This window comes from Lynx rufus, unplaced genomic scaffold (genome assembly GCF_022079265.1).
Source record: "Lynx rufus isolate CCGP_SWC_20201006 ecotype Redwood Valley unplaced genomic scaffold, mLynRuf1.p SCAF_11, whole genome shotgun sequence".
NCBI classification, from domain to species: domain Eukaryota; kingdom Metazoa; phylum Chordata; class Mammalia; order Carnivora; family Felidae; genus Lynx; species Lynx rufus.
This window is the reverse complement of record NW_025814825.1, coordinates 10,632,645-10,651,147: the sequence shown is the minus strand read 5'-3', so window position 1 is coordinate 10,651,147 and position 18,503 is coordinate 10,632,645. Positions and strand designations below refer to the sequence as shown.

At 36.2% G+C, this 18,503-nt stretch overlaps 1 protein-coding gene across 1 annotated transcript in view; it reads right to left on the bottom strand.

Moving 5' to 3' along the window:
• Window positions 1–18,503, bottom strand: part of MYPN (myopalladin) — a 105,488-nt gene that overhangs the window by 63,271 nt on the left and 23,714 nt on the right. The window contains exon 2 of the mRNA XM_047072851.1: window positions 13,498–14,400. Coding sequence (XP_046928807.1) covers window positions 13,498–14,399 — 902 coding nt within the window. The 5' untranslated portion in view covers window position 14,400. The remainder of the gene's footprint in view (window positions 1–13,497; window positions 14,401–18,503) is intronic.

Sequence of the window (18,503 nt, the reverse complement as noted above, 5' to 3'; positions counted from 1 at the left end):
TGTTTCTCACTTCCACACTTGCAGTTAAAAAAAAAATTCAGTTTCACTTAAAAACGTCCTTGTTGAAGCAGTACAAATCATGCCCTTTATTAAATCTCAACCTTGAGTTTACATCTTTTCAACATTGTAGGTGGCGAAATGGGAAATAGCAGAAAGCATTACTACTGGATATGGAAGAGCACTGGTGTGATTTTTTTGAGTTGAACTGAGCATTAAATGCATGAAACAATAGTTGAACTTGAAACAACTGGCAAATTATGATTATTCAGACCTGGGTATCTGGCAGATGTTTTCTCACAAATGAATGAAATAAGCCTGTTGTTTGCGGTGAAAAGATAACCAATACCCTTGTTGCCAATGAAAAAAAATATTGGAGCTTTCAAGGAAAAATTAAAGTTTTGAAAACTTGTATCTCTCATCATAAATTTAGGGCTTCCCAATATATAAAGGCTTTTTGATGAAATCAAATGATGATATTAACAGGTGTGTTTTTTTTAATATTAGATAATAAAATGTGTCAACATTCAGAAGATCGGCATTACTCATTTTCCAAATTACCAATGCATGATATTATCTGTTCAAACTTCAGGATGGACAAAGGGTTTTAGTAAAGCGGAGTACAAAAGTTCATTGGTTAAAAAAACCCAAAAAACACCAACACAAAAGTTCACTGGTGTGGTTTCAGATTTCACACTGCAACTATGCTTTAAGAAACTACTGATAACTGAATTTTGATGTAGTACCAAATAGGAATATCCATGTTACCTGAAAGGCTATTGAAATATTCCTCCTGTTTCCAATTACGTATCTCTGTAAGACCAGATTTTAAAAGTTTACTTCAACCCAAACAACATATTACAACAAACTGAATGCAGATGCAAATATGAGACTCTAACTGTCTTCTATTAAGCCAGACATTAAAGAGATTTGCAAAAAATGAACAACAATGTCACTCTTCTCACTAAAAACTTTTTTGAAAAGTTATTTTTCATAAAATTATTGTTATTTTTTATTTCTGAGAGGGGAATGAGGGGCAGAGAGAGAGGGAGACAGAGGATCCCAAGCAGGATCTGTGCTGATGCGGGGCTGGATCTCACGACTGTGAAATCATGACCTGAGCCGAAATCAAGAGTTGGACGCTTGACCGACTGAGCCACCCAGGCACCCCTCAAAATTACTTACACTTACATGTTCATTATTGTTATTTAAAAATGAATAAGAAACAACTATTTAAAAAATTTCTATTTTATTTCTAATATGATAAATATAGATGTAACTTATAAACACAAAACCTCTTTTGGGCCTCAATAACTTTTAGGATTGTAAAGGGGTCCTGGGAACAAAAAAATTGAAAACTACTGGCATTTTATTTAGAAATCTAGAGGTAAATAAATAGGAAACTGCAAAGTGAGTTGAAATGGTTCTATTCTTTAATATTGTTTGACTTTTTAAGCAATGTACCTGTATTAATTTGACAAAACAAATAGAAATAACTATTCAAAACAAATAAACAAATATCTTCCCTTATATAAACATTATAAGGTTATCTCATCTCTTTAGTTAATGTTGTTCTTCCTTACCAAAATGAGAGTGGAAACATCTAGAGCAATTGGACAGCCAGAAGTCAATAAGTGAAATGATTCAAATACTCAAACTCCCTGTCAGAAACGTTTTTGTTCTTACTCAGATGGCAGGATAGCTTCAGCCAGTCCCACAGAACAATCAGTAACCGTCACTCTGACTTTAATACCATGACCCACTCAGAAATAATGTGCCGGTCAGGATGCCTTCAAAAAAGTATTAAAATTTACTTGGCTATCCTGAAGACTTCTGAGGTTAAGAAGGAAACACACTGTCTTCAAACATCTATCCATGTTAGGGAATGTTTTCACAGAAATGCCCTGCCCAAGGTGCACGTTTTAGAATGCCAAATCCTCATGACACTTACAGAAGGACAGGAGTGCCAGACGTGATTCATGGCTTAACAGAAATGAATCAGTGATCTGGGAAAATAAGGCAGGTCCAAATGAAAAAGAAGGACCCAGTTTTAAAGCACTAAGCGTAGCTTGCCAGATCTGCTAATTTGGCTAGCTACCAAGCCTCGGAATGAAAACGCTGAAGAGACACGTTTTCAGATTTAACTGGATTTTTGGTTACTGCTGTTAGGTTACTATTTTATCAAAAATATGGCTTGGATAAATGTTATGACTCATTGCTTTAGCACATTAATGACTTCTAAACGTAATTTGAATGTGTTATTCTGACTCACCAGCAATAATGCTCATTAAAAGAATGATTACTCAGAACATTTCTTTAGCTCTGCCCCAGCCCTTCCAATGTCCCTGTCCTACCTCCTATAATTCCCTTTTCATGTTTGTTTCCTTTACTTATAATTATACATTGATTTGTAGGTTTGTTTGTTCAATATTGCTCTCCCTTACTGCTCTACCTTACTATGGTAGACACCATAGGGCAGAGATAATCACGTTTGTTTTGTTTATCATTTGTTTATCTGGTTCCTAGCACAGTGTATGGCACATCACAGCTACTCCAAAAAAATGTTTGCTGTATGGATGTTAAATGAATAAATTCAAATTAGGATTATTATAGCCTCAAGTGTGTTTTGTTTTCATCTTTCAAGAAGGCTTGGGGGCTAGAAAATAACTTTCTTTGAATTGCCTTAAACCAGCTTTGTCTAACAATGCCTGATCTCTTATGTGAAGTGTACAGGGCCTAAAATAGACAATAGGTTGTATGTTTACTTCATGACATCCTCAGCTCTCTCCATGCATCAGAGTGACTCTTCCCTAGACAGACTGCATTAGACTCTGGAATATATTGGACAATAAGATAATTGTAGACGTTTCCTAACAAAACTCCAAGTTTTGTTGGATTTTGTGACACAAACTGATGTCTTGTATGTCCTGTTTGCTACTGAGTTAACAAATTTAGGTGTTTATGACCAAAGTCTGTATTTCAGTCATTGGGAGTACAAGGGGAGGATATGTTTATGCTTGAAATTTTATTAATATTTATTAAGTTCTTCCAGGTGGAAACTTCTTGGTAACTTAAGAAAAACATAAATAAGCAGTTGATTAATATCAAGATATCAAGACCACTTCTTACCACATAACCAATTTTAATAATAAACGTGAAGATTGGGGTGCCTGGGTGGCTCAGTTGGCTGGGCGACCAACTTTGGCTCAGGTCATGATCTCGCAGTTCCTGAGTTCAAGCCCCACATCAGGCTCTGTGCAGACAGCTCAGAGCCTGGAGCCTGCTTCAGATTCTGTGTCTCCCTCTCTCTATGCCCCTCCCCTGCTCATGCTCTGTCTCTCTCTCTCTCAGAAATAAATAAATGTTTAAAAAATTAGAGGGGCGCCTGGGTGGCGCAGTCGGTTGAGCGTCTGACTTCAGCCAGGTCACGATCTCGCGGTCCGTGAGTTCGAGCCCCGCGTCAGGCTCTGGGCTGATGGCTCAGAGCCTGGAGCCTGTTTCCGATTCTGTGTCTCCCTCTCTCTCTGCCCCTCCCCCCGTTCATGCTCTGTCTCTCTCTGTCTCACAAATAAAATAAACGTTAAAAAATTAAAAAAAAAAATTAGAAAAAATAAAAGTGAGGATTAATAAAGTGAAAATGAACACAAACCCTAAAATAAATTTTTAAAGGACTACATTACTTTGGACAGGGCTGACTAGAGACTTTTTATTGTCTCCTTCTAGAATTCTTACCTTTTCTTTCTCTCATAGTACTTATTACTAAATTACTATACAATTTACTTATTTATTGAATTTACTGTTTATCATCTATTTCCCTCATGTCAAGTAGAATAGAATTTGGCAGGAAACTTTGTTTTATTTACTAATGAATTTCAACTGCCTGGAATAGTTCCTGATGTATAGTGAGTGCTGAATGAATTTTTATTGAATGAACGAACAAATGAACATATTGAATTTTCTAGTTCTGTTGATGCAAGGTACTTGAATCTTTCTACTGTTATATATTTTAAAGTATCATTTTTTCCCCTTTCTTCTGTTGACTATGCTAAAATTTTGTTCAGAAGAAATTCTTCTATTTGTTGAATTTGGGAACACCCTGATGGTGTTGATTTTGTTTATCCTAAGAATTCAAGTTTGGCTTAACATTATGAAATCACTATTCTTTACTATATCAAAAGAATAAAGGGGAAAAGTCAGATAATGATCTCAATAGATGCAGAAAAATGTTTTATAAAATCCAACATCCATTCATGATTTAAAAAAATCTTAATTTTCCTAAACAAAAGAAACTTAAAAACAAAATCTTATGTAGTGGTGAAAAATGGAAAGTATTCCCTTTAAGATTATAAATAAGACTAGAATACCAATGTGTCACCATTTCTTTTTAACATTGTAGAGAAGGGCTTAGCTAGTTCCATAAGTCAAGAAAATGAAATATAAGACACAAGATTGGAAAGGAAGAATGCCCCCTCTCCCCAAAATTTATAGAAAATCTCTAGAATGTAGCAAGTTTACATTGGTTAGAAAACCAATGTACAAAGTCGATTGCATATCTATATATAACAAATATAGAATATAGTTTTTTAAAAACCTATCACTTATACATCATGAAAATGAGGTCATTATCAATAAATCTAGCCAAGGATTTGTAAGACTCAGAGAAAAAATTATTCAGGCTTAATATTAGGTAACCTAAATAGATGGAGAAATATACTATACTGTGATCCTGAATATGAAGCCTCAATATTTTAAAATTGTCAAATTCTTCCTAAATTGGTCTCCAGATTCAATGCAATCCCCAAAATCTTAATAAATTAAAAAAAATTCTTATGGAATTTGAAAAGATGATTCTAAAATTTATATTGTAGAACAAAAGGTCAAGAAGAGCTAAAAATTCTTAAAATGAAAAGGCTGGAAATAAAAATGATGAAAACTCTATTGCAATGCAGTAAATAAACCACAGAAAAAGAATAGAAAGCCCTGAGCTAGCTCCACATGTTTATGGAATTTTGACCTACGATGGAGCTGGCATTATAGATTAGTGGGGGGACAATATACTTTTCAATAAACTAGAGATTAAACAGTTGGTTATCCAATCTAAAAATAAAAATAATAAAAATAACCTAAAAATAATCTGAAATGGATTCTCTGCTTCATACCATACACAAAATCACCTTTAAATGGATTAAAAACTTAAATGTGAAATACGTGATTATAAAACTTTTAGAAGACAATATACAAGAATATCTTTGAGGTTAGAAAAAAATTTTTTTAAAATTTTTTAATGTTTATTTTTGAGAGAGAGACAGACAGACAGAGAGTGAATGGGAGAGGGGCAGAGAGAGAGAGGGAGAGAGACACAGAATCTGAAACAGACTTTAGGCTCTGAGCTGTCAGCACAGAGCCCAATGAGGGGCTCCAACTCAGGAATAGCGAGATCATGACCTAGGCTGAAGTTGGACGCTTAACCAACTGAGTCACCCATGCGCCACTTAGGAAAAATTTCTTAAGCTAGCATACTATAAAAACCAAAGCCACAGGGGCACCTAGGTGGTTCAGTTGATTGAGTGTCTGATGTTGGCTCAGGTCGTGATCTCACAGTCAGTGGCTTCAAGCCCTGAGTTGGCTTTGCGCTGATGGTATGGAGCCTGCTTCAGATTCTCTTTTCTCTCTCTCTCTCCACCCCTCCCCTGTTCTCTCTCTCTCTTTCAAAAATAAACATTAGAAAACCATAAGAAATGTGATTAATTTTATACTAAAGTTAAAAATATCTAATTATGAAAGATACCATAGAGAAAAGAAAAAGGCCAGTCAAACCCAGAGAGGATGTTTTCATAACATATATGACATATGATTAGTATCTTAATCAGATTTTTTAAAAGTCTTACAAGTCAATAAGAAAAAACAAACAAACAAATTGATAGAAACATGAAAGATATAAAGAGGCCCTTCATAGAAGTGAACACTGAATGGTCAATAGACATGCTTTTAAAAATCTCAACTTCATTAAAACCTGTGGAAATGAAAATGAAAATTACAATATACCATTTCATACCTATCCGACTGGCAAAAATTTAAGTCTGATAATACGCATATTGTCAATGAGGTAGAACAACCAGAACTGTTATGCGATGTTGGTGGGAATGTAAGTTGAAACAATTCTTTTGAAAAAAATTTGGTATTACTATAAAGTTGTTGTACATACTCCACCAGCAATTCCATGCCTAGACACACTCATGCACCAGGAGAATATATTAGAATGTTTATAATAACATTGCTCATATCAGGAAAAATTATACATCAATAATACAATCTTCTAGCCTTACAGTAAAATGCTATATAGTGATGAAAATGAGTGAATTAGAGTTACATGCAATGTCATGGATATAGTTTTTAGAGAAAAGATTCAAACAGCAGAAGAATATGTATGTCACAATTCCACTTACATAAAAAATACATGCGAATTTCACTAATGTTACTTTTTAAAGCTGTTTATTATAGAAATTTTCAAACAACACAAGTAGAGACGCTGTATAATGAACCACCATACACATATCACTTAGCTTCAACAAATTATCAACAAATGGCAAATGTGTTTCTTTTATATTCTCCATTTTTTCCCGCCTTGAATTATTTTAATGGAAGTCTAGGATTTTGTGTCATTCACCTGTAAATACTTCCATATCAATATTATATAGAGACATAAAGATATGTTGTAAAACTATGAAGAAAAACCATTAAGAAAAATTTAAAGAGGGGGTGCCTGGGTGGCTTAGTCAGTTAAGCATCTGACTCTTGATTTTGGCTCAGGTCATGATCTCATAGTTTGTGGGATCGAGCCCCACATCAGGCTCTGCACTGACAGGGGAGAGCCTGCTTGCGATTCTCTGTCTCTCTATCTCTGCTCCTCTCCTGCTCACTCTCTCTCTCTCTCTCTCTCTCTCTCAAAAATAAATAAATAAACATTAAAAAAAAGAAAAATCTAAAGAGAAAACACAAGATTTGAGCTCATGGTTATTCTGAGATGGGAGGAAGGGACAGCATTAGGAAGACAGTGGTCTTAAAAATAATGGATATGTGGACACATAGACGTCTATGCTATTATTCTTATATTATGCACATATATGTATGTAAATATTCTTCAGTATCTATTCAAAATATACTTTAGAAAACAATTCAGACAATTCAGTCTGGTGATCTTTGTCCACTCTGGGAGTGTATATGAAGTCAAGAGACTGATTAAAGAAAGTTGGTAGGCAAGTAGCAAGGACTTGGAGAGTTTCTGGAGTTTGTGGGGATAGAGAATTTATACCAAACCCTTGCCTCAAAAACATTTAAGGTGAAAGGATATTTAGTATTGCCCAAGAAGGAAGGACAAGGAGAGAAGACTTCAGTGGAAGGAGCCTAAATTTCCAAAGTTTACAAGGGCAAAGATGTCTTCCCATGGGCCAAGTGGACACCACAGAAATTAGCCTGGTTTTCCACCTCAGAACAGATCTTGCCTCAAAGCACCACCAACTAAGGTGAGGTGACTACAATAGAAGTCTGTGAGGAGTGTACTGTTGGAATAAGAACTGAGAAGCAGGTGCTAAAGTGTTACCAAAGAATGCAACCTGGGGAAGGTCCCTCCTAGTAAGGATGCCTCTGAAGAAATTGCAAAAATTCTCAGCATGGAGACAAACAGCAGTTTGTTAAAACACAGATGTCTAGGCCTCACTTTCAGAGATTCTGATTCAGTAGGTATAAGGTGGAATCTGCGAATTTGCATATTCACTGAGGTCTCAGATCATGCTGACCCAAAGTGTTCTAAGAGGCTCTCAAAATGTCACCTCTGCCCTTCTCTGGACTTATCCCAAACCATTTCCTCTTCTCTCTTTATGTTCTAGGGATACCAGTTCTTTTAATTCATTAAAGTCAACAACGGTCTTACAAACTCAAGGCCTCCAAATTTGCTATTCCCTCACCCTGAAACACTTTCCCCAAACCCCACTTTGCTGAGCTAACTCCCAGGGATCTTTTATTTCTGAGCTTAAATATCACCTTTTAAGAAAACCTTTCACAGCCTACCCATAGGTTTTGTGCCTTCACTATATGCACCATCCTTTATAACATTTATCATAATTGTAATTATATAATAATTTTGGTGAATTTTTGTTTATTGTTTGTATAACAGTATATGGCACATTGTAGGCATTTAGTATTGGTTGGATAAATGAGTGAATGAAGGCACCTAGATTTTCCCAAAAGGTAGAAGAAAAAGCCCCTAAATAATGTAATATTTCAAAATATTTTTATATTTTTTCACTATGTATCATATATAATTATTTCTAATAATATTTTTGTATTTCCCCTGAATCATTTAAAATATCCTTTGTCTTTATAACTAATTTATTTTCTGAGCACATCACTTGCAGGCCAAGGTCCAGAAGTAGCAACAGGAAAACGAAACAGCCAAAGCAGGCACTGACATCTATAAAGGGTAAATTTGTGTTGCTTCAGAAGGTTGTGTACAAGCAACCATACTTAGTGTGACGCAGCTGTACATTCCTGGGAAAAGAATTTGAAGTCAGGATACAAAAAGGGATCATGGCCATTTGCTGTGAATTCCTGTAGACTCTTTCATCTGTGCATAATGTATGAATGTATTTCATTTTCTAAGACAACTCCTCCAATGAAGCTATGTCCAAAATTAAGCTTTCAAAAACACTACCTTCAGTGATATAGGATCTCACCTCTACAGAACAAGATAATTTCTGCCCAATTAACTTGGAAATCAACAAATATACCAAAGATGATTTTTCAATTTGCTAAACCAGAGTTATAAGAACACGGAAAAAGTGCTGATTACACAGATACAAGGTTAGACCTCAGTTGCCAGATATACTTGAACATTTTCTTGCAAAAATGAAAAGGATATTATTCTCCTTGACTGTCGTATTCCCATATGGTAAACTGAAATGTCTCATTATTATTTTAATGCATTTTTAAGGAATTCTCTGGATCAAAATCTGTGCCCCTGGATTCTGTGTAGACGACTCAGGAGTTCCAGGCTTCTTCCATCCCAATGCTTTTCAATTTCAAAAGCTCTAATTTTATCTTTCAAAAATATGTGTTTGTAGGGGCACCTGGGTGACTCAGTAGGTTAAGCCTCCAACTTTGGCTCAGGGCATGATCTCAGGGCTTGTGGGTTCGAGCCCTGTGTTGGGCTCTGTGCTGACAGCTCAGAGCCTGGAGCTGCTTTGGATTCTGTGCCTCCGTCTCTCTCTGCCCCAACCCCACTCACACTCTGTCTCTCTGTCTCTCTCTCTCTCAAAAATAAATAAAAGTTAAAAAAAAATTTTAACAGAGACAGAACACGAGTGGGGGAGGGGCAGAGAGGCGGAGAGACACAAAATCCCCAGCAGGCTCCAGGCTCTGACCTGTCAGCACAGAGCTCGATGTGGGGCTCAAACCCAGAAACCGTGAGATCATGACCTGAGCAAAGTCGGACGCTTAACCGACTGAGTCACCCAGGCTCCCCCTCCCCCCCACCGCCACCCAAATTTTTTAAAATATGTGTTTGCGTGTGTGTGTGTGTGTGTGTGTGTGTGTGTGTGTTGGAATAACATGTAACAGATTCATTGTGGGGAGAAAAGTGGGAGGAGGAGTTACTGCTAGAAGAAGATTGGAAAACACTACTCCAGTCTGGCACTAGTGGAAGTTAGTTCCAAGTGTTACCTGCTTATATATAGTCCCTTTGTAATTACAGAGATATTGTGTCCAGATTTCCCAGTGTCCAGGTCATTCCTTGGAATGTCTCCAGTTCCACTACCCTCCCATTTGACCTTCAGTCCTGCATTTCCAACTGCCTATTTGGATATCATCTCTCAGTCTCCTCATACTCAAATTATTAACCTCCGCCATAAATCAGCCACCTCTTCCATTTTCTTAGCCCTTGCCAATGACCCCATTATAATCTCAGGTACCCGTCTTCAAGCACGTGGAGTAGCATTTTTTACTCATCATTCCTATCCAGTAGTCACCAAGTTTGGTTTTATTTCTTTTCTTCTAAATCTTGCTCGCTTGCATTTTTCTCTGCTTTCCCATTGCCCCCATTCAAATCTGATCAGAGCATCTGATGCCTGGCCTACCTTCCTCAGCTTCCTAATTGGCCTCTTGACTCCATTCTTTTCAAGTCTAACTCATTCTTCCAGACTAATGCTACTTAAATGCCCCCTTTCATCTTGGTACTTCCCTATACATAACATTAAATCGTTTCCAGGTGGTTTTGAAACCAAGTCTGAACTATTCTGCTTTGCTTTCAAGGTTCTGCAAAATCATCTGGCTCTACTCTCTTTTCAAATTAGGTCAGTCTCCTCCCTGTCATATAAAAATATTACTACTCCAGCATCGGTGCCTTTATGTAAACATGTTAAGTTGACCTGGCCTAAAAGGACCCATCCCTCTGCCTACTTCTTCGATCTTCCTCTCATCTTTGCTCATCTGTTACCCGTGTTCTTCACATAGTCAAGTACTTGCGGTTCCTTGAAAACACTTGTCTCTAGGCCTTTGCACTTGCTTCCTCCTCCACTGATGGTCTCCTCAAACTAAAGAGACACCTCCTGTGTGAATGCTTCCTTTATCCTGCACTCCAGGCAAAATAATCACATCTTCCTTGAAGCCTCTATGGCATTCTACACATACTTCTGTTATAGACTTTATCACACAATATTGCAATGTTTTGATTACATGGTTGCCTGATTGCTCTTTTAGATTGTGAGCTACCCTCTCAGAATAGTTTTAGACTTGGTTTCAAAACAAGGTCCGTGACCTCCCATAGCTCACAGTTGTTTTGTACTCCCAGTGAGTCACTTTAGTAATTCAATAGGTATTTGTTGAATGAATGAATAAATGAGTAGATTTCTTCCTAAATCCTCTCGCTCCTTCTCACCTTAGATGTCTGAAGCCTTCTTTGATCTTTCTAGTCTTCCATCCCTTCTCTGAAGCCTGATAGTTCTTATGGTTTCATACTGTAAACATTTGGATGATCTTTTAAAACTGAATCACAAGCTCCTTGAGGGCAGGGACAAATCTTATATTGTCTCTGTCATTGCAGTAAACACAGTGCAGAGCACATAGTAAAAGCTAAATATATATTTTTCCAATTACAGTTATATAAATTGTGGACTTAGGAAAATAATGATTGCTAGTAGTTAACCTGGAAAATTCTAAATTTTTTTTCAATATAATTGCAGTCATAAAATGAAGTACTAATTCATTCGGAAACTATTTAGTGAATACCTAGGAATTTCCCGGCACCAAACCAGTGGTTGAGATACAGGCATGAATTCAATCAGTAAGAAAATTCTTCCAGGTAAAACTAGTATTGCTACATAGAAGCTGTGTACATTTTTTTTTCACTTTTAAGTTTGTAAATTTGTAATTGGTTATGTAGTTTTTGAGTGACTACCAGATAACTTTGTTTTTTGGGGAATGGGTATCTTATAATTCTTCCTGGCTGATTTTTCTCATGGGAGCACTGAATTCTTTTTTTTTGTATCTGAGATTGTCATGGTCAAGAAAGAGGGAGAATCAGTTCTGAATGATCTGGTCTAGTTTTTTGGGTTTTTTTTTTTTTTTTTTTTTGGTCCAACCCATGTTCAAAAAGTAGTGGGTTTAACAGAAAAGTAAGTTGTACATGTACTCTAACTTGAATGCTCCCCAGCTTACTTAGGCCAACCAGATGTCACTGAGTAGTTTCTATCATGGTGCTGTGATGACATCTGACCAGCATTACCAACCAGAATCCTAGAGAGTGTCATCAGGCATGCTTAGGGTAGAAAGGTAGATACTGCTCTGTGTGGTACAATTTCAACCCTTTGCCATATCTTAGGTCAAATGACTCACTCCTGATTTAAATCTAAATTTAGTTTCTTGTTTTCCTGTTTCTTTATGCATTAGTTTACTTAAAATTTCTCAGTGACTACTAAGGGTCTGAAACTGTGCTTGGTGCTCAAGATACACAGGAGAACCACTGCCCTCAAGGAGGTCATTTGGGTAACTGGATAGTAGTGTATACCCCATTGTAGAAATAATATTTAATATTGCCTTATGTTGCCTTTGAAAAGCAAAATTCAGTATATGAACACATCTTTGGACTAGAATCTCTTGAATCAATACGCAAATACGAATAAAACTATTATTATTAATACTATTACTGTCCCATAATACCTATAATATGAATACTGTGTAAGAAAAAGACAAGGCCCTGTTTACACACCTAGAATAAATGTTAAATAGTAATTAAGTCATATTCTACTAGTAAATAAATGGTTAGGAAGGCAAAGTGACTGTTACAGGATTCTAAATACCAGTAATTCTCTACAAAAGCAATACACATAAAGCAGTTTATTCATATATTATTACATTATAATATTAGGGTTTGCAAATATCACCCTGGGTTTTGTGAGGCCTGAAGCTCATAAATGTGGAAGAACCCCTTAAAAAAAATAAAATTAGACCACAAAGTTAGGAAATGCTTATGCGAATGAGGAGCCCTGAAGTTTAAGCTTCATTTGCTTCGAAGAAAAGCTAACTGGTAGGCACATAAAAGATTAATATCCTCTCTACTCATCAGTCATATTAGGGAAAGACTTGGACTTTAAGGAGAATAGTGTTCATTAAGCTGATATCAAAAAGTTTATAATAAATACAATACATGTAAAATGAATCTTTAAATTGATCTTACTAGGCCACAGCCTTATTCTATCTTTATTTTATTAATCTTTATTCTATTATTTGGCTTTCTTTAAAGTTAAAAAAATGCCACAGGTATTCATTGAGTATAGATCTTAAATACTTTCTTTTTTTAAGCTTCAGGCTATAGACCTGTGCTATCCAATACCATAGTCACTGGCCACAAGTGGTATTGGGCACTTGAAATGTGGCTGGTGCAACCAAGCCTGAATTTCAAATTATATTTAATTTTAATTAAATTTAAAAACTGATACTGAATTCCACTGTTAGGAAATTTTGAACTATGTTTGGAACAACTTGGGTATGTCAAGCTACTTTTTCAACTATAAGTGTTACAAAATCTAGATGCAGATTAAGTATTTCCTAGGAAAATTTAGCAGTCAAATTGAGATGTGCTGTTTATAAGTGTAGAACTCACACTGGATTTTAAAACTCTAGTATGTCAAAAATAAGGTGAAATATTGTATTAATAATTTTTATATTGATTACCTGTTGAAATCATAATATTTTAATATGGTGGTTAAATAATACATAATTATAAAGTTAATTCCACCTGATTCTTTTTATTTTTTGGAAATCTGGCTACCAGAAAGTTTTAAATTGCACATATGGCTGATATTATATTTCTATCGGAGAGTGCTACGTTAGACTCTTTTTCTCAAAAGGAGTGTATAATTTTTGAAACCACATACTTAAAAGATAGACGTAGGAGGATCCGGGTGGATGGAAAGCAATTACCAAGCATTACTAATGGGACATTTTTACCTTACTTGAGGTGGTGGAATTCCTACCACTATGCAATCCAACTGTACTCTGGTTCCTTCTGGAACTTCTCTGCTCCGTAACTTTTGAGTGAACCGGGGAGGTTGCCCCAGAGGTTCTTCATAGTACAAAGATGAAGGTGAAGACCCAGGGGTGGTGTCTCCACCAGCTGCCTCGCTGGCAGCCAGCTCAGCTTCGCGCCTCTTAGCTTCCTGCCGTTCAAGGGCGTGATTCACTTCATTATCCCTAGTATCTGCAGGGATAGGGATGGGAACAGAAGATCTTTCTCTTCTTTCTGAGATATCTGAGAAACTGGAGCTATTTTCCTGCATAAGTTTGTTTTGAGATTCCAATTTACTCTTGTGGTTTTTGCAGGCACGAGGTCTAATCCTTTTGGAACTATGGGCTTTGAAAAGGGAAGACAGCTCTTCAATGAAATCGGCAGCCTTATTTAAGAATACTTTTTTGGACTGGGTTTCAGAACTATACTGTGGCCTTTTTGCCTCCTGGGAGCTCTCTCTAGAGCTAGTAGAACCTTGAGAGTTATCCTGACAGCAGTTGGGGTCAAAACTTGATTTAGGTGAGAGTTTCATTTGATCAGATGAAAGGCGTTTTCTAGCTTGAGCATCATCTGCTTTCTCCAAAGGGTCGTGATTGATGGCCAATCTTGCCAGATTGACACTTTCATCTAATTCCTCTTGGCTCAGGAAGGCTGAAAGATCTGGAAGGTCATCTTGGCCTCCTCCCCCTTCAGCAGCTCCAGAAGGATTGCCAAAATGGAAAGGGTTGGAGGAAGGTTCTGCTCGACTCCTTTCATTGTTTCCCCGGTGTCTAGTTTCTGCTAAATAACTCTCTCTTAGAAGCTGAGATATGGAAGTAGAAGCTTCTACGCTGTCGTCTTGCATGCTGTTACAAATAATAACAAGAACAAAAAGTTTCAGTCATTTCTAAAGAATAACAAGTCTATGTTTATTAGAGCATGATGGATTCTTAAGAACTTAAAGTTTGAAATAAAAAATTGCCTAATTTTGATACTTCTACAAAATTTCCATTGAAGACTTAAAGATTAACCTCAAATTGTAATATGAAGAGGAACTGAATGAGATTTCCCTGTAATATAAAATAAAAGCATGGGTGATAAGCACTGAATTAAATTCTTTAACACAAGTTCAGTTGTGAAAACTATAATGTAACTATCGTGAGATTAAATGCAATCTCTAAGCATAATTTTGATAACATCTATAAAGGGCTTTTAGTTATAAAGACCTTTCATACACAGAAATTTGCTCCTTTACCTTGAATGTAATAAAATAATAAAAATGAAAAAGTTTTTCATTTAATTCAGAAAAAAACCCTACATAAACTGATATTATCTCCTATTGCTTCAAGACTTTTTCATTCAGCTTCACCCACACTGGTTTCTTATCATTTCTTAAATATTCTAAAGTCACATCTGAAATGCCTCAGAGCATTTGTACTTGCTGTCACTTATACCTGGAATGCTCTTTCTGACAATGTTATATGACTCATTTCTCACTTCCTTAAATTACCTGGTCATCTATTCTCTCCTCCGTGATTCCTTCTTTATGACTCAACATAAGGTGGCAATCTCCTAGCCTATACTTTTTACCCAGTTTAGTTTTCTCAGTACCAGCTAACTCTATGAGAAATCTTACACGCACATTTTTTAAAATGTTTATTTATTTATTTTGAGAGAGAGAACGCAAGCAGAGGGGGAGGGAGAGAGAATCCCAAACAGGCTCCATGTTGTCAGTTCAGAGCCCAACTTGGGGCTCAATCTCACAAACCATGAGATCATAAGCTGAGCTGAAATCACGAGTCAGAAGCTTAACCAACTGAGCCTCCCAGGAGCCTCTCTGCAGGCACATTTTTTAGCAGCTTGTCATTTTCCTTTTACTACTAGAATGTAATGTCCACCAACATAAGGAATTTGATCCCAATAAATGTTTAGTGAATAAATTCTTCTTTGAAATGGAAAAAAAAGATACTGACAACATAATCTTATTTACTTACCGAAGACATAAATTTGATATAGTTCGTGAATATAAATAATGTTTTTGTTTTTTGACTAGAGACAAGTTGTTTAAGTTCAATATTGTTTATAGGTTCAATCTGCTCTTGAAAAGTATAATGATTTAGCCTTTTCAAATAAGGGACAATTAATTTAATTTCTACAAAGATAGGAGTTAGAGCCTAGGTTTAAAAAAAGTCTCTCATATTAACATTGGTGAAGAGGGGTTATAGGAGACAGGGAAATGAAGTGCAAGACAGGACAAACTATACTACATTTCACTGTATACCCTTTCCTCACTTTTGAGTTTTAATTATGTGAGGATATTACTGATTCAAAAAATAAATAATTTTTAAAATATTAAGAAAATACTACCATAACTTTAGTTCAAAGCCCCCTGGACTAGAGAGTTTGGTAATGCAAAGCAATTTTATATTATTAACCTTTTATCATTTATTTATTTACACATTTGCTAGAGGGATGGCAAACTTGTGACCCGTAAACTGTTACTCCTCTTTCTTTCCTTAAATGATACAGCTAACAGATTACAGTGCTCTTCCCATTGAACTTGACTGTCTTAACACTCCACTTCTTCAGCCACCACTAATCAATCAGAGATGGCAATAGAGCTGAAGGTTGTTTGCCATTCTTGGCTACTGTGTTCTAGGCCTTATGCTGGGAAGATGGAAAGGAAAGTAATCTTTCCTCTTAGGCTTTATGATTCTATCACAAAACTTGTTTTGGTTCACTCCTTTCCCTTACATGATAGCCTCACTTTACATCACAAAGAAGGCTTCCTAGGAACTGTTCTAATTCTCAAACTTTTAGAGTGCTGTCCCAAACTAACCTCTAAATTGGCAAAGCAGTCACCTTGAGAGGGCAATTAGAGATGGCTAAAGAGATCACCAACAGCAAAATATTTTCCCACATACTTGTTACTGCCTGAAATTGCCACTACTGGAGTCATTTGTTTGGGTGAAGTCTATTGTGCCTTAAAAAAAGATGAACTGAAAATGCAAAGGTGTTGGATGGGTGCAAAGATTTATCTACAAAGATATTCATCACAGTATAGATGATAATATTAAAAAATTGAACCATGTTCAATAAGCAATTAGTTAATTAAATTATGATATACTCATTAAATAGAACTATCTACCATTTTTAATTTGGTAGAAAACTAAATGATATACAAAATAGTATATGAAAGTATAATTGATATCCCAATTGAAAATGTGTCCCATTTGTGCATTAACTTTATAAAAGAAGAGGTTTTTTTTTTTTTTTCCTTTTTTAACGTTTATTTATTATTGAGAGAGAGAGACAGAGCACAAGCCGGGAAGGAGCAGAGAAGGAGGGAGACACAGAATCCAAAGCAGGCTCCAGGCTCTGAGCTGTCAGCACAGAGCCCGACGAGGGGCTTGAACTCACAGATCGCGAGATAATGACCTGAACTGAAGTCGGATGCTTAACTGACTGAGCCACCCAGGTGCCCCAGAAGAGGGTTTTTTTTTTTTTTTAATGTTTATTTTTGAGAGAGATTGAGTAAGAGCTCTGAAAGGGAAGGGAAAGGGGGAGGGGCAGGGGGGGGGACAGAGGATCTGAAGCAGGCTCTGTGCTGACTGACAGCAGAGAGCCTGATGTGGGGCTCAAACTCATGAACTGTGAGAACATGAGCTGAAGTTGGCTGCCTAACTGAACCACACAGGCATCCCTAGAAGACTTAAAGAAAGATATGTGAAATAAGGTGCAAAATGTTATTTGAAATGCAATTGAAGTACTAATTCAAAATCCTTCTCGTTTGTAAATCAACTATTTCATAGTCTTGTGTGAATTTCTGCACATACAGAAACCTTGATCAGATCCTTGAACAGTGTGGGTTTTAGAAGCACCAACCCTTATAATAAAAAATCCACGTATAACTTTTATTTATTTATTTATTTATTTTAATTTTTTTTTAATGTTTATTTATTTTGGGGACAGAGAGAGACAGAGCATGAATGGGGGAGGGGCAGAGAGAGAGGGAGACACAGAATCGGAAGCAGGCTCCAGGCTCTGAGCCATCAGCCCAGAGCCTGATGCGGGGCTTGAACTCATGGACCGCGAGATCGTGACCTGAGCTGAAGTCGGACACTTAACCGACTGAGCCACCCAGGCGCCCCCACGTATAACTTTTAATTCCTCCAAAATTTAACTGTTAATAACCTACTGTTGACCAGAAGCCTTGCCAATAACACAGTCAATTAACACATATTTTGTATTATATATGTATTATATACTGTATTCTCACCATAAGGTAAGCTAAAAAAAAAAAGAAAATATCATTAAGAAAAGCATAAGGAAGAGAAAATGTTTTTACAGCACTGTACTGTATTTTTAAAAAATCTAAAATAGCCTGTGTATAAGTGGACACATATACAATTCAAACCCTTGTTGTTCAAGGGCAACTGTATTTAAATGTAAAGGGAAAATGAAATAATTTATAAATAAGAATGGCCTCTTATTAGGTGAACATTATTGTATATTGCATTTATGTAACTTCATCTCTAACTCTGTATTCTAAGATGGCTTTTATCTCGAGGCAACATGGAATGAGCATTGGTCTTGGAATCAGATTGGTTTTCAAATTCTGGGTTCATGAACTCTTAGGAGTTGTGTGACTTTGAGTAAATCACTTCTTTGAGCTTTGGATTTCTCATCTGTAAAACATGGATAATGTCTATTTTCAAGGAGAGTGAGGATCGATAACATTATGAATGGAAACCCTTAAAACAGGGCTAATCCCTATAATGGACACTCAAAATCATGTTAGTAAAATATTTAGGTAAAGGTGATGTTAATGTTGAAAAAGTGTTAAAATTTTTATATTTTTGGTGAAAATAGGAAAAAAAAATACTCATAAATGGTATTCACTGCTCTCCGTAACCATTTTTTTTTCTTTTTGAAAGAAAAGTTAATTGAGGTGTGAATGTGTGCCTGC